A 26,070-nucleotide genomic window follows, 5' to 3' on the forward strand; every position below is an offset into this window, starting at 1 on the left:
TTGCCTCTTCTTTCGGCTGCAAGGGAGCTGAGATCATCTTCGATGATCGATTTCCTGATGGCTTTGTTCTGGAGGCATAGAATTAAATTCAACCAAAGCGTTAGATAACCCTCTTCTTTTTTGCTCAAAGTTTTGGGTTCGCTCGCTCTGGTACATTTCCATTCCATTTTTTAATTTTTATTATTTAAGAATATAATATTGGTAGTACTTATTTTTGGGTATTTCATTGCTTTTTGAAAAAAATTGAAGCTCATTGTTTGGGTTATTCGAAATAAAAATATCGTTTCAACAATCAAGTACTCCCTTCGTTACTTTTGAGTCATTTTTTCATTTTGGAAGTTGAGTCATTTCCATATATAGTAATTTTTCTCTTTTTTCTTACTTTATTCTTTCTGTTTTATTCACTTTTTACTTTTTTCTTTCTATCTTTTTCTCTTTCTCACTTTTTTATCTATTTATTTAACACACTCAATATTCATTTATTAAACTCCGTGCCAAACTCTGTGCCAAAAAGTTCCCTCTCAACTATGAGGGAATGGAGTGAGTATTTTTTTCACTTTGTATTTTCATATTCTGTAAAAATGATTAGTGCATTTTTAACCATTTGGATATCCTTTTTGAGCTGACAATGAGAAAATCACTAGAAAGACTCAATGCCGAATCATGTTTCTCCCAATAATTTTCGATGAAATACACTGTTTAATTTTACATATTCTGTAATCTGTATTAATACTGCTGATAATATTATTGCAAAGTACAAATTTTGCATTTCAAGCTGAAAATACTAGCCTGATTTCCAAAAAATTAATCCTAAATAGTGTACTGCATCAGTTCAAAACTTTAAATGCCTATTGTTAGGAAGAGAAAAATTACTGATATACTCCTAAAAACCAGTTTAAAATTTTAAATGGTGATGAGATAAAGAATTATTATTGAAATGGTATTAAGAAATGGAATGATGTGTTAGTCCAAAAATAAAGTGAATTAGAGACATTTATTTGCAGAGAGAGAAATGACAAATTAAGGCAATTTATGGTATACTATTTGCATCCTAACCACAAATTAGAAACTTATCTCGAGTTTTAGTAGTACCTCTCTTCACGTCCCTTACTAACCCTACTACTACTAAACAGACTGACTATCTACATCTGAACCAATTTGTGATAAGAAATTGAACTGAAACCAGTTTCATGCCACATTTTTCAATCGAATTGATGATTCAAGATTTAATATCTTGGAATAATGCTGAGTTGAAATTAAGGAGAATAATGGCAGTTTGAACTTATACAAGATCAAATCATGATCGCAACAACTAGTTTAGTATCTTGCCATTTTAAAACAAGTTAACAATCACAGGATGATAAAAATGAAACACCACCACGAGGTTTTAGTCATTCCCACAACGTTTCCTCTTTTGCACCATATATCCAAGCTAGCTCTGTATAGTTTGGTAAAAACAAGCAAGTGATGTTAAGACCAAAACAAAAGCAAGAAATTTGTGATTCGAAAAAAATACTCTTAACACGTTAGTTTCAAAGTTGCTCAAGCAAACAAAGCTTAGTAGCTTACCTCTGCTTGAATCTCGTCGCCCTTGGATTGCTCACCTGCGCCATATAAACAAGATGAAGATGAAGATGACGATGAGAAACATGTTGGACAATTTCTACTACCTCCGTCCCAATCAAAATGACCAACACATTTAAAAATTAAAAGCAAAGATTTAACATCTAGAATGAGACAGAGAGAATATTTTTCATTACATCTAAACAAACGTAATATTGATAAAAGATCTTCTAGTCAAACATATACCCATATAAAAAAGGTGAAAGATGAGGATGAGAATCATATAAGAATATGATCCTCTTGGGATGAAATTGGTCTACTGAAACTCGTCGAACTCGTAAAACTAGAGCATACATGGTTGTTTGAGTTTTGAAAATGGAATGCAATACAAATTTAAGGGGTAATGTTATAATACCTCCCTCTTCTGGAAGATCTGAGGTCCACAAAGTAAGATTGTCCCTCAGAAGCTGCATGATTAGAGTGCTGTCTTTGTAGGACTCTTCATTGAGGCTGTCGAGTTCTGCTATAGCTTCATCAAAGGCTTGTTTCGCAAGGTGGCAGGCCCTGGCAGTGGTAATATTCATGTTAATACCAACCAAACCAATCAGTAGGGAAACAATGATCCATACTATCTGTGAAAACATGACAACAGTGTTTAATATCATAGGCACTGATTCAGCCCTTTCTAGTCACTGATTTAGGTTTACCAATAGCACATATAGCAATATAGCATGCACATCGGAATCTGGAATGAGGAGTGATAATAACTTCCCATTTTTCACATACAAAATTCATTTTATACACGGAGTACTATTATTAACATTTTTCTTATTTTGCAATGAGACTACATAACTTTCCAGGAATCAGGATGACACACGACTGTTAAATTGCCAGTTTCATTTAAAATTGTTTGATTTTAAGCCATATTTTTTTTAGTATGTTATTTTTCGGTTCTTTTCATGGTTAATAAATTTGCCTCAACTTTCATTTTAAATAGTAGCTTACTAGTGCATTAGAACATAGAATGATCTACTCATGGAGAGAGAGAGAGAGAGAGAGCATGCACACCTCTCAGGGGAATTCAAGATCTCATAGTAGAAAACAGAGAAGTTAAGGGCCAAACCAAGCCTAATGGGATGTGTAGGAGCAAGGTCAGTAGAAGCAGCACTAGTGGCAGCCTGAAATGCAAAATTAAATCCTCAAATTATAAATCATGTAATATAACAAAGTAAAAGGAAAACCTATGCTATCCATTAAAACAGAAAATAAACGAATTGGTGACTCCAATGGAATTATTTATCTAGCAGTTACTGAATAGCAACACAAAAAAAATTGAACACAAGAAGAGAAAAGGTAAATTCAAAAACTAACTTCGTATGCCTTGAGTGACTGGTCTGCTGCCTCTTTACGATCATCTGTACCCTTGAATTCAGCTAGATAGCGGTAATAGTCTCCTTTCCTTGATATATTAGAAAAAACATTTTAAGCAAAAAGCAACCTATTAAACAAAATAATAACCAAATTCCAAGTGATTACAATATTAAAGTGAATTAGAGAAAGCAACGTCGGCTTAGTGAGAAACAAAAAAATAGGGGTGTTGTACTTAGACGTCAGATTTGATAGTGAGGAGAGGCAATTTCGGGTAGGGGGCTTTAGCTCCAGAATACCACTTCCATATTCATTATTTACCTTATGAGATGGTGGTTCTTTTTCACTTTTCTTTTTCAATAGCCCTTTACACATAAAGCCTGGAAAAATGCACTTACATTTTGTAATAAAAAACAGATGACTCTCCTGTCGTAGAAGATGGAAGTAGATGGTCATCAATCACGGCGAGTATGTCCATGCATATCTTAGTGAGTTCATCTTCAACCTTTTGTCTGTAACTCTTTATTCTCTTCACATTCTGTTCATGCCCCTTACCTTCCTCTTTTTGTTCAATGGAAGATAAGATCCGCCAGGATGCCCTTCTTGCACCGATAACATTCTTGTACCCAACTGAAACCAAGTTCCTCTCCTCGACAGTCAGTTCAACATCCAATCTCGCAACTTGTTTCATTGCTTCCACCATTTCTGGAAAACAAATTGCGAACAAACATGGTCATCACACAAGCAAGAAAAAACTTAACCAAATGAAGTTCAGCAACACTTGGAAAATGCAAATGAAATAAAATACCGTGCCCTAAGATTACCTAAATTTTCTTCTCTGTCTAGGCTGATAATAAGACTCTTGGTTGAAAAGCATACACACAAGTTCAGGAATCAAAACTCATCCACCCTTATAAATCCCTCTGATAACCTACCATAACACTAAATATGTCTACAACTCAAAACTCCCTTTGACAATACGTTAACCTCAAAATTCCAGTAGATCACTGCCCATCCACGAAACAAACTAATCAAAACCAATTTTCCCCGCTAGTGTGAAATAAGTAGCAAACATCAATTTATTACTAATAAATAAACAAATAGAGCTGGTCTACTCTAAATCACGCCGATAACATCAACAACAAACCAGAATCCCCAATCAAAATCATCAGAATTGGCTTAACATAACAGAAATGACTCAGATCGGAAATTGACCGAAACAATCACACGCTGAAACCGCGACAAAAATAGCATAACGATCCATCAAAACAACAGACAACATTTCTACTTCAAAAACACTATCAAAAACAAAAGAAAACGAGCGCGAGAATTTTACCATCGTATCTCTCAGCTTGCTCAGCGAGCCTGGCCAAGTAAACTTGCTGCTCTCTCTCCTTCTCCATCTCTCTAGACTCTAGCGTGGACAAAGCGAATTGCACGATCTTCTCTCTCTACAAAGAGACGACTTTGTGGCGGTGTTAACTGTATTTCTCGAGCTCAAGCGAGAAAAACTAGGTAATTCATCTCAGCCGTTGGTTTCTGGGATTGAGCACGCCCGCAGCCGTTGGATCCAAATGTTAAACTGACTCTTTGACCTCAGTCGCATGCGCTTTCCGATCTAAGTAATTTATTGCTGATTCACTCATTTGTCATCGACGACTCATCACAAAAAAAATCGACATTATGTTTAATTTATTTTCGAATAATACTGTATTTTAGAGTTTAATCCTAATAATATGGAATTAGAAAACACAAGGATTTTAGAAATTAAGCCAATTAATCACACAATTAAATGCTTTTATTATTTCTTGAAATCAAATTGAACATATAGAATGAAACGGAAACACTAGTCGACAAGCTATCTATAAATCTGACTTTTGCGTAAAATTTGTATTTATGAAAAGATGATTCTGCTTTATTAATGAGATAATTAATGCTACTTTTCGTTTTTAAATATAGCAAGATATGATTCGTTATGTCTATAGCTTTAATCCGATATCAATTGGGTTAACAACTATATTGATTTTTAGGGAATAAATTTCAAAAGAGCGAATTTAGAATTAATAGTTGGTATTAGTCAAAATTCACCAATTTGGTAAGGTGATTATGATATCTTATTCTCTCGAATTTATGCTGGAAATTGTTTCAAATTTTTAGCATCTTAGTATTACCTAAAAAACATAAATGTATAAATAAAAAACTTAATCCCTCCATATCCACCACCCACATCAATATTCACTACTTTCAAACTAAAAAATTGAAAGAATACAAGAAGATGGAATTCGAAACTTGATGCTGCAGAAATAAAGGAAGCTACACAAATTGAAGGTAAAGATATAACAATTCTTCAGGGTTGGTGAAACTAAACCAGCACTAGGTTACAAGAACACAAGATATGTGGCGCCGTGCAGCGCCTGAAACACCTACCTAAAGAATTCGGTAAAGAATAGATATGCGGGCCAACATCAGCAAGCACTGAACCTCGATTATGGTTGTGAGAGTACCACATTGTTGTTGTTGTTCCTGATTATAAGGCTTAGTTGGGGCTTCGTCCAGTAAAGACCTTGTGCAGGCATGTGTAGCTCAAATTCCGATGATACTATGAGGCATCTTCGTCTGCTTGAAAAGCTGCTATCAAGAAATGTAGTACGTAGATAGAGGTCAGTGGAGATTACTGAGCATTGCTATGGCTTGAGCTAGCATCCCCGAACGAGACAGTTGCTAGAGACTTGGACGCCCAAGCTTTGGCGTTCTTAGCCCCTTCTTGCAGATTGCTTTTCTTGCCGGGCTCGTTCAGAGATTTGAACAGCTGTAAGAGTCGATTGATGTGGACTACAGAATGCTCCCACAAGCCACTGAAGCTCGCGTTTATGATGTACCTCCTCCAAGCCAACTGACCATATCTGTGTAGTGTTGGGAAAGTGCAGTAAAGTAACCTCATGATCACAAAAATGGTAGCTAAGGCCAAATATGTTTCCTGCTGCAGCAAATTCTCGGGTGATCGGGCCCAAGGGAAAGGGCACGTTTCCTGGTGAGTATTGTGCCTTTCGTCGGATCCTGAACATCTAATCTTCTCCAGATACACTGGATCAGCAGATGATGTATTCAAGCCTGAATTTTTGAGACAGGGTTTTAAGGTTCAATTCTCTAAGTTAACTAGATTTATATAGACAATATTAGAGAACTCTTTGATAACCTTACCCGTAACATCCCCATAAAAAGCGATTAGAGATTCCATAGTGCGAGAGCCCTGATATCGCATGCGCATGGTAGAGTTTAGAAGTATCAAGGTTGGAAACCCATAAACTCCATATTTTGACAGAATGCTGAAAATAGACATAATTTTCTTTTAAATTAGTCGTCCTAGAATGTCAAAAGGAACATAAGAATGGAGGTGTTGATAATCTAACCTTGGCCTGACTGATGATTCTTCGATTGCAAAGTGAGGGATTGAAGGATATATCGAAGACAAAACGGAAAGCTTTGGCCTAAATGTTCCAGAGAAAGGACACCTAGCCGAGTAAAAGAGGACAGAAGCATAGTCATTTTCGTTTTTGTGGACCATATGCAGTGCCTTCTGCAATGCAACCTCATTCCCCTTCAAAGTGGAATTCTTTGTTACAGTAGGCCCTTAATAAGCGGGAAATACAAGCATACGCCAACTCAAGCAGTTGAGTTAAGATCACAATGAAATATAACAGTCTCCATCCCCAATAGACATATAAAATAAAGTTTAATGGAAACAAAAAGAGCACCATTCACACGCTTGCACACATACACACAGACTGACAGAACACCATTTACATTTGGGATAAAGGGAGTAAGGGACTAAAATGGATTTTCAAGATGCATCAAATACTTGCAGACATGCTACGTCTATGCTGTGAGACTAGAAATGCAATTCTTTGTTAGATTCTCAAGTAAAGGGATCGTTCGTGACATATATTCTCCATACTAGTGATATTGCACACACCCCAAGAACACAAAAGTTTCTTTGCAAGTGAAATTTCCAAACTAAACATTCATCTTCTTCAACCTTTCACTATTCCCAAGTGATAACCTTCACATGAATCTAGATGCTAGTTCTTTCTTAACACCATCAAACCTTCATATAGTATTGATATGCACATACTTATCAATTCAAGACGCAGCTACCTACTACTATAAATTACTGTATCATATATGAAGCTATAATCGCATATCAAAATCAAATGCACCAAAAAACTGGATCATGGTAAATTCTCCAAATATTCTTAAATCACTCAGTCAAATAAACTAGAGCAAGAGCTAAAAATTCCTATGAAAAAGGTTTCAGCTTTCTCCACTAAATTCACAAACCCTATCCCACAAAAATCAAAGAGCTTAGGCGGTCCTCAGTGATCAGCCAGTGACCGCGAAAATTAACACTGTGAATCTCACATTAACTTCTCAGAACAATTCAATTGCGTATACACAGAAAACAATTTCACATAAACCCCCAAAATTAACAAAAATTTGAAAATGATTATACCTCAATCACGCCGACAGGGTGAGAAAATCGGTCGCGACTAATGTAACAAACATCGCTCCGGGGAGCGAAGAACGAGTCTTTGAGGGAGTCTAACACACACAGGGGGCGCGACGGAGCCGTATCGGCGTCGGCGCAGGTTAGCCTCCCGATGAGAAGAAACACCGTCAGTCCAGCAAGCTCGAGAATCCGGTGCAGATCCTCCATTTTCGGAATGGAATAATCGAATAAATCAGGGTTTGGAGGAGCGATTTGAGGAAGTGGCGGTGAAGAAGGAACTCGGCGCGTTTTAGCAATCCAACACCTTGGTTTCAGCTTTTCGCCTTCTTTCTACCTCTCTTCGTCTTCCCTATCGCTTACCCACCTATTTGTATATTTTGTCATTTTCTCTTTTTATTTTTTTTATAGATATTTTAGAAGTTAGAACATTGAAATATCCGTTATCATAATTAATGAAAATAACATACTATTGGCTCTCACGTGTCAACTTCTTATAAAATACTATCATATATTATGACGTGACCAAATAGCAATGATATTGTATGGTTGTTGTTATGTAGAATTATTTTGTGGGTCAACTGATTCTCTAAACTTTTTTAAAATATACTTAGTCTCTCCATCGGTTATTAGACGTCGCTCGTTTGATCGATACAAGTTTAAAAAAATGTAATTGGAAGTGAATTGATAAAGTTAGCCATGTAAATCCTACTTTTATACTTTTCCGTTTCATAATAGAAGTCATATTTGAGGTGAGCATAGATTTCAAGAAACGTAAAGAATAGTAGATTGAAAAAATTAGTGGAATATAAGGTCCACTTTTTATATTAGTTTTATAATAGAATATGAGTGAAGTAAGTTAGCGGAACGTGGAGCCTACTTAAAATTTATAATAAAAGTTAAATGTGACTCCTATTGTGTGACGGATGAAGTAATAAAATATGAGAAAAATGAGTTAGTGTAATGTAGAATCATTAACAAAAAATAGTATACTACTAGTAAAATAGTAGGTGTGACAAATATTAACAAACAAACTAGAAAAGAAATTAGTGACTAGAAGAAGTACTGTAATATACTAGTTCGTCAGTTTGACATTTGATTTAGTAACGAGAAAAGTGGAGTGAAAATAAAGTATAAAAAGAGAACATAAATAGATAGCACTTAAAAATAAAATAGGAGAGCAAAATGAGAAGTAAAAAAAATAATTGTGCTGAATTTTGTTAAAAAGAGAAATAAATAACTAATAATAATGGAACAACCTAAAAATTAAATATGACCTAAGATTGAAAAAGAAGTTTATGAATTGAATTGGGAAAAAAAACATCTACAATCTGTCAAAAAAAAAAAAACATGTACAGCCATATCTATTGATTCATTCTAAAACTAACCAAAATTCCAAAAATCTTTCTGTAATAATCCTGCAACGAATGGGTTACCTATTGTCATAGATATTCTTGGGAGTTGCAAAAGAATTCATCTGAGGAAGGCGGCGCTGGAAGGGAGATCGGGGTGCACTAGAGCACATTGAAATGTCCCGGGTTTCTCGAACTGCAAGATGGACAGATAGTGCCAATTGCACCTGTCTGTGCTCCTGCTTCAACGTGCTCGTTCAAGAATACGTTGCTGCACCATACGCAAATGGACGTAGCCTGACTAATACGGGATGCATTTGGCGTTAAAGCATCCTTTCCCAACCAAAATGAGGGATCCATCTCTTGTTCCATATTTGTACCATATGGAAAATTCTTGGCTTCTCCAGGTAACGAGTTTACACGTTGCTCACTCATGAAACTGTATTCGACGGGTTGGGCTCTAACTGGCCTCATCATGTCACTTTGAATACCGTAGTTGTGATCCACACCAAATGAGCTTCCTTGCCCCTGCACAGAAGCAAGTTGACAAAAGCATGAGCATAGCAAAACAAGAAAGATTTCCTTTACGATTAATGAGTCCATCTAATATCACAGAATAAAGATTTCTGAAGGTACCGTAGTTGGTGCAAGGCCAAAAGTTGGAAAAAAGCTAGAAGATTGAATGTGTGGGGCTGAATTAGCATCATAACAACCTCCAAACAAATTATCAGGACCATTTCTCCAAGAACCATCAGCTGCAGCACACTCACTGGTTGGCAAGCTGCTATTCCCAAAAGCACCCATAAAGTTCTGGCTAGAAGTTCTTACCTCGTTTCCTCTGGTCCCGTCCCAGTCCCTTTCCCCCTGAACCACGTTAAAACTATTGCCAGGTTCATTTATTGTGTCATTGAAGGATATATTAGAATATCCAAAAGGTCTGGCTTGTTCCATGTCAGCAGCTATGTTACTGCTCAGGATACTTGAACGAGTTGGATTGCCATATGTTTTAAGGCCAGCGGGCTCGATGTTAAAGCTATTTCCTCGATAGCTTTCCTGTTCAACCCTATTCGACTCTGCACACATATCTGTCTGAAGACTACCAAAAGAAAGGCTTAGCTCATGCTTACCAGCAATCTCGATTCCATTGAGTTCAGAAGGATTAGCAGTAGTGTAAACCTTATCGGATGAAAATGCCCCATTTGACATTTCTGAAATACCTGACTGATTGAGTAATATACCTTCAGATGGATCCTGTCTGTGCTCTTTCATAGTATCATTGAACATCGTAATCATATTATCTTCTGCAGATAACTGCTTATCAGTTGTAGATATAAAAGGAGAGCACACTCCAAGTCTTGTATCCTGGTTGGCTCCTGTAATGGAATTGGAACTTACTATAGCAGAGCTGCTGCTGAAAAAGTCACTAGATTGACCACTCCCAAAATTTTGGAGACAATCAAATTCGGGCATTTTTGTCTCCCTTCCACAAACTCCACCATCATTATTTTCATAATGATATGGGTTTTTATCATTAGCAGCTAACTGACTTTTAGACATGCCTTGCACCCCTGGCACATCCAAAAGATGAGAGAATATCTCAGAGACATCTTTATTGGGCGCATTATCTTGCGTATTCCAAGTCTGAATAACTGAATCCATTCCATATTGCAGTTCCTCATGCATGTCCGCACCTTCATTATTCGCCTTGGAACTCTCATTCTCACATTTACTGAAACTAAGTGTATCACCGACTTTACATGTAACTGCAGAGCAGGGAACATTGTCTTCTTTACATGCTTTTCCATTATCAGCTATGGGCATACTGATGGTAGGACCTTTCTCAAGTTTAGATGCCTCTGGTTCAGAAGTTACAGTCTCGGTGGTAGCAATGCCCTTACAAGGCAAGATTTCCAAATCACTCTTACTAACTGCTAAATCCTTCTCTTGCTGTCCTTGACCTTGAGTCCCAAAAAGAGAGAATACAGATTCATTCAATCCAAGATTCTGAGAATCAAAGTTGAGCTCCATTGTTTTTTGATTGCTATCATTTCTTCTATGCTGATTATCATTCACCACCGGACATTCTTCCATATGATCATTAGAATCTAATAAACATTCAGATGCCATACTTTGCATGGGGTTATCGGTAGATACAGAATTCTCAATCACACCGACAGTCATATCACTATCTGCAGCGCCATTTTGAGACAAAGTTGATTCCATCATCATTCCCTCTTGCATCACAGAACCATCTTTATTGATTTCAGCAGCAGAATCGTTCAGGCATGCGTCGTTATGTGAACTTTTATTCTTATTGCTGGTAAAGAGAACCTCCAGAACTGACGAATGATTCGTTTCAGTGACTGTATCAGTAGCTTTATCCATCCCTCTAATGTTTCGACTACCATCTTCAAACTCTCCGAAATGGCCATCAATTTTATCATGATTTGAGTAAATAGTTGGCCCATTATTTGTGATAGTGTTGCAAACATCCATAGCATTATGAGACTTTGATGATCCTTCCACTGCATTATCTTGAGTAGGATATACATTGACAGAAGTGGGATAAACAGACTGAGCAAACTCTCCAACCATCTTAGGTTGGAATCTCACATGGGTACCAACATGACCATTATACCGATGTCTTTCACTAAATGTCTTGTGACAGAATTGGCACTCATATTTTCCATCCTTAATAATCACTCCATCAGTAATGCGAACAATGTTTTTGTTTCTGTTTTTCCGGTGAAGCGATGATTGGTGGTTCAACAATTCATCTTTGTCTTTGAAAGTTATATTGCACTTGTGGCAACATAGACTCTCTCCTATTCTATCCTCTGAAGCATTCCCCAAATTTACTGTAACTTGGATTTCAGGATTAGTAGTTACCAAATCCAAAGGAGGTGATGGTGCATGGGAGAAGGTTTCAATTTCATAATCATCTTGTACAACGAGCTGCAAAATTAGTCACGTCCACCGTGAACAAATTTATAACGAGAGAAGACAGACGGACAGATTAAAGGAAGAAAAACAGAAAACTTACTGGGACAGTAGTCAATTTATCAGCATCATGAACAATGTCATTATATTGGACAAAGCATGGATTTGTATCTTGCATGCCATGAAGAGAGAGCAAGTATGATGATACTCCCTTGCATGTAACAAAATGCAGTCCACTGGGGCTGAAATGAACAACATATGATAAACTTACTCAATAAGCACATGAAAAAGGAAATTGATTTAAATGGTTTTAGTTAAATCATACGGAGTAGTAAAATTTTAAAAATGAATTGCCACTTCAAGCAAACAGGTTAGTAGTGCCACAGTAAACCTGTAATACTAAGCATGGGTAGGTCACACCACTATAAAGGTTTGAAGTATGTGAAAAAAATTATTGAAAAATGACTTTTCTGAGAGAACTTGAACAGAAGGTACTGTCAGATGTCAATAAATTAGTTCCTAAATTACTGAGACCATAAAACTAATAACTTACCATCCCAAAAAAGAGTATCATCAATCAGATAAGGAATCATATGAGTTTATCTTCAACACACCTAACTCAACAAATGCAATGATAAGCTTCATAAAAAACTGCATAGGTAAGTCTTAACAATGTCTAATATTCCAACCAATCTCCCCCAAGCAGAACCACATGTTACTGTGGAAAGTCTTTTCTGAGCCATTTATAGGATGCAACAAGCCTAGAATCAAATAGTACTATATGAAATACCTCACTCTCTGCAAATGTCATGAATTTCACAACACTGGAGATGGAAGTTTCTAGAAGTGGAAAGACAGTAAGAGATCACGTGAATCAAACAATACTGACAGTTTCCCCAGATTCGTAGTAAGGCCATTAACAACAAAATTTACAATGATGATATCACTTTTTCCTTCACAAATCCAGTTAATAGCAAAGCACAACACATAGAAATGCAATGTAAATAAATAAAGAAAGGGGAACCTTATGTAGCGACGGCAATAGAGCCATACATTGCCATTTTTCTTCTTCACAGAGAGCGAAAGCTTCCAACCAACCGGCAGCTTCGATCCGAACTCATTAGCATCAACAATCCTCTTCTTCTTCCTCCTACTTCCCCACCTTCCATTCAATCCCGTCAAAAACCCTAACAATTCCTCTTCTGTTCGCATTCCATCGGTCCTCTGCCGGATCTCCTCCCGATAAGGATGCTCCGAGGCGCCCAACGCCGCCAAATCCACGGCCACTCCGTCGCTATTCAACACTTCTCTGTCTTTATCATCCGCATTGTCACGCGGAATGAATTCACTCAGCGATGGCATTGGCAATTGCAACGTATCCGCATAGCTTCCGTCAATTACACTGACTTCCACGGCCTTGCGGGGCCGGCCGCGCTTCCGTTTGACTCCGATAGAGGGGAAATTAGCCGGGGGCGGAGACGGCGGGGATGAAAATTGCTGCGGAGGCAGCGAATTTAGGTATTCTATTTTCACCGGGAATAAATCGGCGGGATCCATGTCCGCGACGAAGAATTGCTTCAGGAGATTGATGATTTGGTGATTCTCGACGTTTTCCGGATCGGTTTTAGTGTTGATGGAGCCATAGGCGGCGGCGGGGGAGCGGAGATGGGGCGTGCGGGAGCGAGGAGTGGCGGGGGACGAGGGATCGGTGGGAGCGAGGCGGAGGCGGGAGTAGGTCTGCTTTCTGGAGCCGGCGGACTCGTTGAAGACGGAGCGGTCGATGATTGGGATGACGACGTCGTCGGCGGCGGTGGAGGAGCAGCGGGAGAGGGAATTGAGCTCCGACTGGGAGAGGAGGCGGAGATCCACAATGGGAATTGAATCCAATCGGAGTAATCCGCCGTCTGTAGGGCTTGCGGCGGAATCGACGGTGGCGGAAGCCATAGGAAGGGACGGAGTGTGGAAGTTGGTATGGGGTTTAATTGTGGGAATGGCTTAATTGTTTAAATTTACTTTTTCAACCTTTCAAATTTAAATATATTCAAGATTAAATTAATTATAATGAAATTGTTAAAATTGAACAATGGAATATGTAATACTAGTACTATCTTTTCAAAAAAAAATTGAATCAACTAAAAGCCCTAATTGCCACTCCAACATGATCTATAAAAGCACTTCTAACACTATCTCCAATTATACACTTAAACTCATTTTTTGTGAAGATAATTTCTCCAATCATTTATCAAATCCAAACTTATTTTTTAATTTTTCAATGGAATAATACCATATTTGATATTGCTGCAAATTTTTGTGAGACAAATACCCAAAAATGGTATAAATTTTAAATATAGTGTGAATGATTTGAGAAAAACTACTTTTGTAATATATACTGAAAAATAGGTTTAAGTTTGATATAAATAGTTGGAGATGACCGTAATCACTTTTGTGACGTAACGTCATGTGTTTTGAAAACGCATATTGGAGAACTTAGTATAATTTGGAAGCAATTAATTTGAAATTTTATCTAATAGAGATTAGAAGAGACATGTTGACAATGAACAAAATCAAACAATAATATCATAAAACCCTGGTCGAATTGCTGCAAATCATGATTCAATTTACAGTATGTTGTTTTCATTATTTAAATTATGTAATTTTTGAAATTTAATAATGATTTTTTTTAATAATTTACTCCTTCCATCCCATAGTAGATGCCACACTTGGGAGATGACACGGGATTTTAGGAGATGTTATTTTGTGTGTTAAGTGGTGAGATAATATAATTTTATAATTGATGTGAGAGAGAACTTTTTCTACAAAAAGAAATGTGACATCTTTTGTGGGACAAGCTAAAAAGGAAAGTGTTACATCTATTATGGGACTGAGAGAGTAATTTATATTAGAGTGAACTACATAAACGGTACCTGATCTTTCACTTTCGCACGTAAATGGTACATGATCTTTATTTTATATCGCTTTTGGTACCTATAAATCACATTTTTGGTACCTGATGCAATTTTCTTCCTAAAATGCCCTTTAAACAAATAGGAGTATATTTTTCCATTTATGTCATAAAGGGTATTTTGAACATACATAAAATTTGTACCAAAATTGATATTATAATATCTTCTCTCATTCTCCTAATTCTTTATACTATTATTATTAATCAATATTAATATTATTATTTTGATGTTATAAATTAATAATTAATTTATTTTTAATATCATTCAAATATACTTAAATATAATTATAGTTATAATTATATTTGATTATTATTGTTATAATACTAAAAATTGATAGTAATTAATAAATAATTGTAGTATAATTATATAAATTATGAATCACATAATATTATGTAATAGTTATAATTATTATTTTACATTAAATTAGTAACTAATCAATATAGATTATTATTGTTATTATACTAAAAACTTATAGTAATTAATAAATAATTGTAGTGTAATTATATAAATTATGAATCACATAATATTATGTAATAAATATTATTATTTTACATTAAATTAGTAACTAATCAATATAGCCTTAATAAAAATTTAAAATTGTGAATTGTATTCATAATGATATAAAAAGTTGAATATTTTTAGTTAGGTTTTTCAACCTTAAAATAAATATAAAATAATTTAATAAAAAATATTCAATTGACTTAATTACTTTAAATAATTATTTTAATTAGATATTTTTGTTTTTATTTATATTATGAATGCAATTAGATGTATGTATATAACACTAAAAAGAAAGAAGAAAAAAGAAAGAAGAAGAAACATAAACTAAGGAGAAAAAAGATAGTAAAAGAAAGGAAGATAAAATACTAAAAAGAAAGAAGAAAATGAAGAAAAAAGAAAGAAGAAGAAAAAGAGAAATAAGAAAGGAAGAAAAATAATCACATATTTGGTACTATTTAATGGAAATTTCTAAAAATATCCTTCATGAAAAAAAAAATAACATATTTGGTATCTAGTCACAGAGTACCAAAAACGATATAAAATAAAAATCAGGTACTATTTATGTGCGATAGTGAAAGATCAGGTACCATTTACGTAGTTCACTCTTTATATTAAAAATATGACTATAATTTTAATAAATATATTAAATTTAAGATTAATAAAAAATAATGATTAATAAATTTAAAAGAATAGTTGTGATTGAAATTTTATACTTGAATTATTGATTTTTTAGTTGAATTTGTGATGTTTATTGTGGTAGTTTGTAAATGAATAACAGAAGTTTGATAGAAATTTAGGGTTGGGTTGTGCGAATGTTTTATGACACCCAAAAAAATCTTTAGAATTTAGATATTTTTCTTTGAGTAATAGCTACTACTAATTAATTGAACACTTATTCTATGTTAATTTTTATTTTTCGAAAATTATTTTTATCATCTAATTAAAATATCATATGATTACAAGGCTAAATAATCCAATAAACAATACTTAAGAACTACGTTAAAATTATATTTCTACTAACATTTATAGAATTATTAGTATCAAAGTATCAAACAATGGATGTATATGTACATACTTTACATATGCGGTGTGATTGATAATACATAAAAACCCCTAAAAGCCTATAAAAGGCCACCTTTTACTCCCTTCTCCCTCGTTTGGTACAGCTCCATTTTGTCGGAGAACCCAGAAGGAAATAGCATGACTTGGCGGTTATTTAGATTACAATTGGCATTCCTCACATTCAAATAATAATAATAATAATAATAATAATAATAATAATAATAAGGCCTTTCCCTTTGGAGGGGTCATTGCGTACCCTGATTTAACACCCCTCACAATATTGTCGAATCGGAATGTGTGGGGCCTTTAGAGTTAGGATTTCAACCTTATTTATCTGAATAATAATAATAATAATAATAATAATAATAATAATAATAATAATAATTTTATTATTATTATTATTATTATTATACCAAAATTTTAACTAGTTTTCAAGAAAAAATTAATATCCATGAAACCTTCTTGATATCAAGATATACCCCACAAATGTCGAGATGATGTGTTGATTAAATTTATCAAAACAAGACGATATCATTCGAATAATTTAGATTTTAATTATATCTGAATCTAATGTTGCAATCACTAATTCGTATCATAGGACAAAATAAATTGTATAGTACTACGTAGGAGTAGTATAAAAGATTATGAATAATCAGAAATAAATCAATTTTAGGCTCTTCACGCTTGAAATGGGACATATGGCTCTTGGAATCGGCTAAGGCTTCAGAGCCGAGCCGAGCCGAGACGGCGCTTAACGTTTCCCTTATCGTACGCCGTTTGGTAGTTGGTACGGATATTTAATGTGATGACGTGGCGATTAATTATTTTGTCCACTTTCATATCTATAATTCCGTGAAATTATTTTCTCTGTTCTCTCTTTTAATTTTGATCTTTGCATGTGAAATTATTAGCAAAAAATCCGTCCTATTTAAAAACGTTCGTAATTCGTATGACACATTATTATAGGTGGAATAACTGATTATGATAAAATAAAGTGCAAAAGGTATTTGAGTATTTTAATGAAGAAAGATGAGAGATAAATTTATTTTCAAATATGACAAGCGAACATCTTAAGTGTTATAAATTAAAAAAAATATGGATATCTTCACTGAGACGGAAAGAGTATTAATAAAGGTACAACTTACGAGGTTATTAGCAATTAAATCTTAATTTTGAACGATTTTACAAGATTAAACCCAATTTTCAAACCATGACATTCAATAAATTTGACATCCTATATACTTTTTTTTGTTCTTTCGTAAACCTTTGATCCTCCCGCCCTATTAAATATGATACATTTATTTTTTACATAAGTTTTTAGATAGTGTTATTTAGCTATTAAATAAACAGAGAATTAAGTATTAAAGAGAAAAAAAATAAAGAGAAAAAATAGGAAAGATTGTAAAATAAGAGAGATAGAGTGTTATTTTTTTGAATGTCTCACTTATAATAGAATAGTCTAAAAAGGATTGTGCCCAACTTATAATGGTGCGGAGGGAGTACTATTTAAACTAATTTAAGACTGAATCTTATAAATATTATACGATTAGGTAAATTCAATATAATGGAATACACTTAAAACTGGGACAATGTCAAGTAAGACTGGTTTAAATTCATGAGTCTCGGTCCTTCTATAAGGACAAAATTAGTTTTAAAATCAATTCAATTATGAAAAGTTAATTTTAAACAAAAAAAACAACAAACTTTACAAATTTGGATCTCTTATTCTTGACAGTAATTTGCACTAACCTAATTCAAGTGACACGATTTAAAACTACTTTTTTCTATTCGAATATAATAGAGAATTATTTGAGTTCACTTATATTTTAGGAGATAAACATGTGTACATAATAATCTATAGCGTTGATTAACATTATTATGTAGCCCATGACAACAAATGAGAGCTATGGAAAACTCATCCATGGAAAAAATTGTGGCTTGTTTTTCACTTGGACCCACCTATATCAATTTAGGGATTTAAATACTTAGACAATCGTCTTTTTCTTATTCTTATTTGAATAAACATCCTACATTTTTATCGGTTCGAAATAGCTGCCTACTTATTTTTCACGAACTTTCAAGAAAAATCTACTCATTATAGTTAAAATGTTAATCTTTAAAAAAAAAGACCTAGATTTTGTTTAAAGACACGTTTTATAAATTATCGTAACGATAACACTCCATTTTAATTTATAATGAAATTGAAATATCCACAATGATTTGATCTCGATACATACATTAAATCTCATAATTTTTTTTATATAACAAGTGAACATTATTTAAATCACTAATATAATCTCTATATTGGCGTTGAAAATTTGAATAATATTTATACTAATATAACAATCACATACTAACGTAGTACTATGTTTCATTATTTTTTAAAATTCCAGACGGCGTGAAACCACCACGTAACCACCACTTGCAGTATTAATTTAATCAAAAAATCGAATTCTTGGTAGTAAAAAGTTGGCATAAATATGGTTATTTATCAAGGAAAATTTGCAATAATAGATTATTTAAATGCAAAGAGGCACCACCGCGGAGATTACGCGTACGCTTATTCATGAAATTGCCGTCTATTTCTAGTCACTTCTGTTCCACCTTACGATCACCATTTTTATGCTTCTCTCAATTCCCTCAAACACACACTCTTTCACCTCCAAAAACACGCACATAACAGCTTCATTTTAGATTGCTTCTCCCTATATTTGGGGCTTCTCAACCGGGCCTTATTTTTTTCTGCGCGGTAAATCTTTACCTGTCTCAATCATTTTTCCTTTTCTTGGTTTATGATAATTAATCTTTCGTGGCTATGGTTTAGTACACCTTTTAGGTTTTGGTGATTTTGGGTGAATTTGGTTGTTTTTTTTATTTGGGACTTGTCTAATTTGTGGTGGGCTACCTGTAGAATATGTTGGGTGTGTTGAAATAGTGGAAAGATTGGATTTTTCGTGTGTTTTTGGGACTTTCTTGAAATGGGATTGTGATTTTGTTGCTGGGTTTTTTACAGGAAAGGAGGTTGGTTGAGGTTCCAAATATGCATTGCTCAGTTTGATTGATCACTCTGGACTACCTTTCCTTTATATTTGAGCTGTCTTGGTTTTTCTGGAAGCAAGTAAAGCAGGTTGTGAGGCTGTGTTTCTTCGGTTTTCGGGCTAATCCAATGTGAAATTCTTCGTGTTTTTGTTGCTGTTGTTGTTGGGCCGGGGGGGTTTGGTTTGAGTGTACAATTGCAGCTTTGCCTGAATACGAGGAGACGGATCGCGGTAGTAGTAGGCCTTACCTGAATCAGTTTGAGGTTTTTGAAGTGAGGTTTTGATCTGAGGAATGGCTTCTCTTAACTGCTTTTGCCCTTCTTGGAGGAAGAAGAAGAATAAGGTGATTGATTGTTGAATGAGTTGCTTTTTTAATTTGACGATTTGTGTGTGTGTGTGTGTGTTGGTTGTGTTTCTTGGTTGTTGAACTGATTTGATCTGGGGTGTAGGGAGGGAAATTGCGGCGTGTTGAGCTATCCAGTAAGGAGAAGAATGGGAATGCTTTGCACGTGAAGCTCGAACATGTCCAGGCATCTTCAGAAAAGAACGAGTTGAGGTCAACATCTTTCAGAGTTCCGGTTCCTTTTCGTGTCCCAGGGAGTTCTAGATGCAGTGTGAAGGTGATGAATCACGAGAGCCCCGTTGCAGCTGATTCCCATGAGGCGGACTATGAAGGGGGAGACGAGCATGATGGGGCTTCCCAGTTGGGGAGGGATTCTGAATTCAAATTCCAAGCATGCTCTGGAAATATAAGCGAAGAAAAAGGAGGCGACTTTCAAGGTACCAAGAGCTCCGGCTCCTTGGATATAAACGAAGGAGAATTCAACTTCCAAGCGTGTTTTGAACATCCCAACGAAGAGAAAAGGCCAATTCTACGAGAAGTGGAGTCCTCGTGCTCTTTGAACATTGATGACAACGCTGAACATAGCAACACGGAAGCAATGTTTGAGATGGATGCAAGTGGACACCTGAGTGATCCGGGGACCGGGAAAGCTAGGTTTTGGGCTTCTCCTGAGCTCAAGCGCTCGTGCTCTAGTTTGGCAATAAGAAGCGTCACTCTAGAGCTCGAGAAGTGCAAATCTTACGAGGATATGCAGATGTTGGCTGAAATGCACGCGACGGGCAATTTTGGAGGAGGAGGGGGAAGCCCTGCGTCTATCAAGACGCGATGCAGTGCTGATAAGGTGATGCTGAAGAAGCATTCCTCGAGCCAGATTCTTCCTTCCGGGAGCCGGAAACTGTGGTGGAAACTGTTCCTATGGAGTCACAGAAACTTGCATATAACAGCTGATACAACGAAACCGCTCCTATCTGAACTCGAGGCTGCGCCTCTCAACCAGCGCGGTGGCTACTCATCAGATACAGTCGAGCCTAAGCACGCCACCGGCTCAAGAAACATGAGATCTCCGAGCACATTGACAGAAGAGTCGACTGAGAAGGGCAAGTGCAGCACGGATGACACGAATTGGGACGGATTGTACGGACACTCCAACATGTGGCCTCAGAATCAGTGGCTTGCCTTCCCTCCCGACTCGTCTCCTTTGTGGAGAGTGAACGAGTGGGTGAGAGAAGCTTCCTCGCAGCCTCCTTGCCTAGTGGACCGAGATGAGCCTCAACACGAAGATGATATTTACTTCCCGTCCTCTCCTGAGCACGATGCATCACATCCACAAGGCTCGTCTCATTTGTCTCGACCTCCGGCTGCAGGCACACACGAGGAAATCTCACATGCCAACACTGTTACCCAGTCCTTGACCACTAATTCGAGCGTGGCTCATATCACAGGCCTCGGACTTGCAGTCATTCCCTCGATTTCGCAGTTTTCCAGCCTTCGAGCAGTCAACTTGTCTGGCAATCTTATTGGTATATTTCAAATATGATCATTTTAAATATTAGTTGAATGCTTATGAGTCTTTTTGCCAATGATTTATTCCTCTTCTATTTGCAGTTCATATAACTCCGGGATCTCTCCCAAAGGGTCTCCATGTTCTTAATCTATCGAGGAACAAGATAAGCACGATCGAGGGTTTAAGGGACTTGACTCGTCTCCGTGTGCTCGACCTCAGCTACAACCGGATCTCCAGAATTGGTCAAGGTACGTTTCTTGCAACCCGTTCAAGTAACCCATACTAGAAACTCCGAGCTATATATCAGCTAACACGTCGTTTTCTTGGAACAATGACAGGGTTGTCGAACTGCACTCTTGTTAAAGAGCTCTATCTAGCCGGGAACAAGATAAGCACAGTGGAAGGTCTGCATCGACTCTTGAAGCTGACCGTGCTCGATTTGAGCTTCAACAAGATCACCACAGCAAAGGCGCTAGGCCAGCTCGTAGCGAATTACAGCTCCCTCATCGCAGTCAATCTACTCGGGAATCCGATCCAGAGCAACATGAGCGAGGATCTATTGAGGAAGACCCTCTGCAGTCTGCTCCCAAAGCTTGCCCTGCTCAACAAGCAGCCGATAAACCCACAGAAGGCTCGAGAGATACGTGTGGACTCCAATGCTAAAGCTGCGCTAGGGAGCAGTGGCTGGAGCAGTCGGAGGAAACCAGTGAGGAAGGGGGCAGCAACGGGGGCTTCGTCGTCGTCTCACAGTGTTCGGAGAAGCAGCCCCACCGTAAGCACCAACCGTAATAGCAAACACAGGTCAAGAAGCACTTCTCGCCATCATTCAACTTTGAGGGAGAAGGCTTGATTTTCTTTTTGATTTTGCTTGGTTTTTTTATTTCAAGCATTTAAGAATGATTTTTGTGATCTGTAATTTGTGGCTGCTTGTGTAAATTTTACCTTCACCTATATATAGCTTTGGATTTTGAATTTCTTGCAGTTCTCTCTCTCTCTCACACACACACACACATTCCTCAGTGATGGGAGAGAAAATGCATTGTCTAAACTCTAAAATAGAACAAAATCAGCCAATATTGGAGAAGTTCCTCATTCTACAAGTACAATAACTTGTACTACTAATAATCTTGTTTCGTTTACACGAACATAGAAGTATGATCCTCAACATAAAAAGGTACTCCAACTTTACATAAACCCTAAACCCTCTCTCACACTCTCAATTCAAAACCCATTTTCCCTCCACTCTCAAGAATCCAATCACAAATCACACCCAAATCTCTGCCCCTCTTCTCATTCTTGTTCACCCTGCAATCCAATTGCAATTCTTGCAAAAATCAAATCTTTGAAGCCTCAATTCTCATCTCATTCTTCTTAAACCCTTCTTCAATCCGACTCCAATTCTTGCTCAATCCAATCACACACCACACTCCTGCTCACTCCTGCAATCCATCTCGGACTCCTGCATATCCGCGTACTTATAGAGCTTCTCGTTGAATGCCACCTGCGCGTCCTTGTCAACAAGCTCTCCATCCTCGCCATAGCCATCCTTGAGAAACACGCACCAATTCATCTGCGTGCCAGCCAGGTAGAATGTCCGGGGCTGCTTGAGAAGCATCTGATACGTGTGCTTCGTGAGGCTGAACTCCTCCTTGAACTCCACCACATTGTGTATGTAAGCCCTCTTCTCCAAAGTCAAGCTCAAGAACTCATGGATGATCCCAACTCTGTACTTCTCTGCCTCCAATGTCCACAAATCGAGCTTGCTCCCATCCGAATAGGGCGAAACCAAAGGCAACGTGTTCAACAAATTCAACTTCCTCTCATCCTCCAGCTCCAACTCCAGCTTCCTGCCATGCTTCACTGGGAATCTGAATGCCTTCTTCACCTTCTCCTCATCAGCCATGAATTCCTTCTCCAACGCACTCACAGCCAGCGAATCGTCCCAATTCACTAGCTCAAGAATCCTTTTGCCATCATCTTCAACGACTACTCGGAAATAATTAGGGTAATTAGCGATTTTATCCCTAAAATCCTCTGAAATCCCAAACAATAACCGATTGTGGTAGATTTTGCTCAAGGGGATTCGTTTATTCACTGACATCATCAGCAATTTCCTCACGGCATCTACCCTACGAAGCTCCGATTTAGCTTCGATTTCGCGCTCCTCGCGGAGGAGATCTTCCATGAGATCGGTGAATCCGAACCACATCTTGCCGTCGGAGTGGCGGTAGGTTTGGAAGATGAGCGGGTGGCGGAGGATGGATTTGAGGACTTTCCGGCCGCGGGGAAACCCTAGCTGCTGGTGGAGTTTTCCGGCGTCGTCGAGGAGGAGGACTTGCTCGCGCTGTTTGGAGAGGAATTCCTTGGTTTTGGTGAGGAATCGGAAATGAGCGTCGCGGTGGAGGATGTTCTCCAAGTGGCGGATGAGATTGGGCTGGGTTTGAATCGATTTGGTTCTAGGGCTTTCCTTCTTCTTGCGCTTTTTTCTGAACTTTTTGGGGGTTTTGGTGATGAGGAAGGAGGTGGAGTAGAAGGCGGCGGAGGAGGAGAGAACGTGTTGGGGTTTCGACGGGAATACGGTAGTAGAGAGAAAGCGAAGAAGAGCCATCACGGCGGCGATGGAGGGAGGCCGGCGGCAGAGCTGAAGAATGCGAAGTTTAAATATTTCAAATTTCAAGAATAAAATTTATGTAAAACTTTAGAAATTGTACTTTAATAAAAAAAATTATTACCTGATCTGTTAAGTCAAAACTTTTGAACAAACAAACTAAAAAATTGTGAGTATTAAAAAATAGAGTAAAATAAGTGATAGAAATAAATAGGGAGTAAAATAACTTAACATTTCTTATATTATAGAATAATATAAAGGGGCGTTCGGTTTACAAAATTGTATCTCGTGATTAAATATGTAGTGTATTTGGTTCTTGAGATTCAATTTCACAACTCAATCCTAGATGTATAATCATAGGATAATATTAGTCATATCTAAGAGCACTCCCAATGGTCCGGCTAAAAACTCTCTTATTTCTCCCTAACTCCTGCCACATCAGCGCCACATCAGCACCATAATTTATCCCCAGTTTTTAGCCAACTTTTAGCCAACTGCTCCAATGGTTTCTCCTTTATTTCTCCCTAACTCAACATTTCATTTTTACATCATCACTAATTTAATTGTTTTATTTTTGTATATAATAAAGCTAGCTAATTTAATTTATAAGACAAAACAAATAATAGTAATAAAGTTTGTTGTATTAAACACGAGTAAACATTACAACGACGAAAATTAATTAAAAAAAATAGTACAGGAATGGAAAAAAAAATTCAAAGTAAAAAAATTCAAGGGCGGTGGGCGCGGTTTCTATTTGCCCACAATTCTTCGATCATATCGTGTTGTAGTGCTCGATGGGCCTCCATTTGGTGTATGTCCATGAACGCCTTGAACCGTTCATGTTCGTTGTACGGTACACCCCGGCGGGCGGACTCGGACTGGGTTGAGACACCGTGACTCGATGATGCAACACTGATGTCGTTGGTGACGTTGAGGACGCCTTCGTGTTCATCATCGATGATCATGTTATGCATGATGATGCACGCATACATGATGTCGGCAATATCCCCCTGGTAGAAAAAGCGCGTCGGGCCCTTTACCAGTGCAAATCGTGATTGGAGCACCCCAAACGCCCTCTCCACATCCTTGTGCGCAGACTCTTGCGCTCGGGCAAAATACTTTCTACTATCTACGATTGGGCATCTGATCGTCTTCAAAAACACGGGCCATTGCGGATAGATGCCGTCAGCCAGGTAGTACCCCATGTTATGCACATTGCCATTGGCCGTGAATTCGATGGAGGGGCCTAACCCGTTGACCCGCTCGTTGAAAAGGGGCGAGGAATTGAGAACATTTAGGTCGTTGTTCGACCCGGCTATACCAAAATAAGCATGCCAAATCCAAAGCCGTTGGTCGGCAACGGCTTCAAGAATGATGGTGGGATGCGTACCTTTATAGCCGGTAGTGAAATGGCCTCGCCACGCGGTTGGGCAGTTCTTCCACTGCCAGTGCATACAGTCGATGCTACCGAGCATCCCCGGAAAGCCGTGGCTCCTCCAGTGCCAATCCAGCAGGAACTGGCAGTCAGCTGCGTCCGGCGAGCGAAGGTAGTGCTCCCCAAATATCTCTCGCACGCCCTGACAAAAATTCTTCAGGCACTCGTCTCTCGCCGCATTGCAGATACTCATCGAACATGTCGGCGGACCCTCCATATGCCAATTGTCGGATGGCAACAGTGCATTTCTGCAGGGGGCCGATAGACCGGGCTTCCCTGTGGCGTCTCACTGGAGCCGGAACTCGGGGTAACGTGCGGACAACGCATTAACAATGCGCAGGAAGAGGGAGCGGCACATTCTGAATCGGCGACGAAATACATCTGCCGGATAACGTGGTTCCTCAGCAAAATAATCGGCGAACAGCCGATCGTGCCCACCAGCGTGGTCGCGGGGGATGTATCGGCGCCGCCTGCGGATTGGCCGTTGGGGTGGCTGCTGCATTCGAGCAAGCTCGCTTTGTATGAAACGGGAGATATAGTTGTTGACTGGGTTGTTGGCGAAACCCGCGACATCCCATCCGGTGGGAGCGGGAGGTACCTCCTCTTCGGAAGAAGAATGAGATATCTCCTCGTCGGACCGAGAACGAGAAGATGATTCAGAATTCATTAAATATAGATGGAGAGAGAGAAAATAAATGAAGAGAGAAAAGGGATGAGGATGAGGAGAGAATGAAGAGAGAAAAGGGATGAGGATGGGGAGAGAATGAAGAGAAGGTGTGTATTTATAGGGGGGAAATCAAAATAAAAAAACAAAAAATATTTTTATCGCCGAATTATCGCCCACAGTGGTCGGCGATAATTCGGCGATAATCCGGCGATGAATCGGGAG

At 37.7% G+C, this 26,070-nt stretch overlaps 6 protein-coding genes across 7 annotated transcripts; 1 reads left to right on the plus strand and 5 right to left on the minus strand.

Annotated features, from left to right (window-relative positions):
• Positions 1–1,234: 1,234 nt before the first annotated feature.
• On the minus strand, positions 1,235–4,436 carry LOC125222505 (14-3-3 protein 7). The gene is made up of 7 exons (XM_048125158.1): positions 4,268–4,436; positions 3,330–3,636; positions 2,935–3,022; positions 2,632–2,741; positions 1,979–2,127; positions 1,570–1,604; positions 1,235–1,438 (listed from the first exon to the last, which is right to left on the minus strand). Exons 1-7 carry the CDS (start codon positions 4,332–4,334, stop codon positions 1,433–1,435), a joined length of 762 nt encoding a protein of 253 aa, XP_047981115.1. The 5' UTR covers positions 4,335–4,436; the 3' UTR covers positions 1,235–1,432.
• An 817-nt stretch (positions 4,437–5,253) lies between these two features.
• On the minus strand, positions 5,254–7,821 carry LOC125223758 (5'-adenylylsulfate reductase-like 4). Its single transcript, XM_048127045.1, has 4 exons — positions 7,442–7,821; positions 6,342–6,529; positions 6,133–6,257; positions 5,254–6,042 (listed from the first exon to the last, which is right to left on the minus strand). The coding sequence occupies exons 1-4, from the start codon at positions 7,643–7,645 to the stop codon at positions 5,603–5,605; spliced, it is 957 nt and encodes a 318-aa protein (XP_047983002.1). The 5' UTR covers positions 7,646–7,821; the 3' UTR covers positions 5,254–5,602.
• A 915-nt stretch (positions 7,822–8,736) lies between these two features.
• LOC125223627 lies at positions 8,737–13,708 on the minus strand. Of its 2 annotated transcripts, XM_048126860.1 has the most exons (5): positions 12,752–13,708; positions 11,831–11,969; positions 9,616–11,742; positions 9,424–9,542; positions 9,123–9,315 (listed from the first exon to the last, which is right to left on the minus strand). In XM_048126860.1, the coding sequence occupies exons 1-5, from the start codon at positions 13,669–13,671 to the stop codon at positions 9,261–9,263; spliced, it is 3,360 nt and encodes a 1,119-aa protein (XP_047982817.1). In that variant the 5' UTR covers positions 13,672–13,708; the 3' UTR covers positions 9,123–9,260. The 2 variants fall into 2 exon arrangements, with proteins under 2 accessions (XP_047982816.1, XP_047982817.1); XM_048126859.1 differs by having other exon boundaries at positions 8,737–9,315; positions 9,424–11,742.
• A 5,108-nt stretch (positions 13,709–18,816) lies between these two features.
• On the plus strand, positions 18,817–22,110 carry LOC125185253. The gene is made up of 5 exons (XM_048081755.1): positions 18,817–19,002; positions 19,267–19,634; positions 19,741–21,154; positions 21,240–21,386; positions 21,477–22,110. The coding sequence occupies exons 2-5, from the start codon at positions 19,584–19,586 to the stop codon at positions 21,986–21,988; spliced, it is 2,124 nt and encodes a 707-aa protein (XP_047937712.1). The 5' UTR covers positions 18,817–19,002; positions 19,267–19,583; the 3' UTR covers positions 21,989–22,110.
• A 48-nt stretch (positions 22,111–22,158) lies between these two features.
• LOC125185254 (protein WHAT'S THIS FACTOR 1 homolog, chloroplastic) lies at positions 22,159–23,810 on the minus strand. The gene has a single exon (XM_048081756.1). It carries the CDS (start codon positions 23,744–23,746, stop codon positions 22,553–22,555), a length of 1,194 nt encoding a protein of 397 aa, XP_047937713.1. The 5' UTR covers positions 23,747–23,810; the 3' UTR covers positions 22,159–22,552.
• Positions 23,811–24,474: 664 nt separating this feature from the next.
• On the minus strand, positions 24,475–24,951 carry LOC125220825. Its single transcript, XM_048122962.1, has one exon. The coding sequence runs from the start codon at positions 24,949–24,951 to the stop codon at positions 24,475–24,477; it is 477 nt and encodes a 158-aa protein (XP_047978919.1).
• Between the last annotated feature and the right edge of the window lie 1,119 nt (positions 24,952–26,070).

The sequence above is a fragment of the Salvia hispanica genome, chromosome 4 (assembly GCF_023119035.1).
Source record: "Salvia hispanica cultivar TCC Black 2014 chromosome 4, UniMelb_Shisp_WGS_1.0, whole genome shotgun sequence".
Lineage (NCBI taxonomy): Eukaryota > Viridiplantae > Streptophyta > Magnoliopsida > Lamiales > Lamiaceae > Salvia > Salvia hispanica.

Excerpts from the sequence above, each read along its gene's own strand:
- LOC125185253 (XM_048081755.1), top strand. The coding sequence starts at position 19,584 with ATGGCTTCTCTTAACTGCTTTTGCCCTTCTTGGAGGAAGAAGAAGAAT. Across the intron at positions 19,635-19,740 it reads GGAGGAAGAAGAAGAATAAG|GGAGGGAAATTGCGGCGTGT; the intron begins GTGATTGATTGT and ends TCTGGGGTGTAG. Across the intron at positions 21,387-21,476 it reads GATCTCCAGAATTGGTCAAG|GGTTGTCGAACTGCACTCTT; the intron begins GTACGTTTCTTG and ends GAACAATGACAG.
- LOC125220825 (XM_048122962.1), bottom strand. The coding sequence starts at position 24,951 with ATGGGGTACTACCTGGCTGACGGCATCTATCCGCAATGGCCCGTGTTT.
- LOC125223758 (XM_048127045.1), bottom strand. The coding sequence starts at position 7,645 with ATGGAGGATCTGCACCGGATTCTCGAGCTTGCTGGACTGACGGTGTTT. Across the intron at positions 6,258-6,341 it reads GAATCATCAGTCAGGCCAAG|CATTCTGTCAAAATATGGAG; the intron begins GTTAGATTATCA and ends GTCTATTTTCAG. Across the intron at positions 6,043-6,132 it reads TTTTTATGGGGATGTTACGG|GCTTGAATACATCATCTGCT; the intron begins GTAAGGTTATCA and ends TCAAAAATTCAG.
- LOC125185254 (XM_048081756.1), bottom strand. The coding sequence starts at position 23,746 with ATGGCTCTTCTTCGCTTTCTCTCTACTACCGTATTCCCGTCGAAACCC.
- LOC125223627 (XM_048126859.1), bottom strand. The coding sequence starts at position 13,671 with ATGGCTTCCGCCACCGTCGATTCCGCCGCAAGCCCTACAGACGGCGGA. Across the intron at positions 11,970-12,751 it reads TATTGCCGTCGCTACATAAG|CCCCAGTGGACTGCATTTTG; the intron begins GTTCCCCTTTCT and ends TGTTCATTTCAG. Across the intron at positions 11,743-11,830 it reads ATAAATTGACTACTGTCCCA|CTCGTTGTACAAGATGATTA; the intron begins GTAAGTTTTCTG and ends CTAATTTTGCAG.
- LOC125222505 (XM_048125158.1), bottom strand. The coding sequence starts at position 4,334 with ATGGAGAAGGAGAGAGAGCAGCAAGTTTACTTGGCCAGGCTCGCTGAG. Across the intron at positions 3,023-3,329 it reads TCTGTTTTTTATTACAAAAT|GAAAGGAGACTATTACCGCT; the intron begins GTAAGTGCATTT and ends TAATATATCAAG. Across the intron at positions 2,742-2,934 it reads AGTCACTCAAGGCATACGAA|GCTGCCACTAGTGCTGCTTC; the intron begins GTTAGTTTTTGA and ends TTTGCATTTCAG.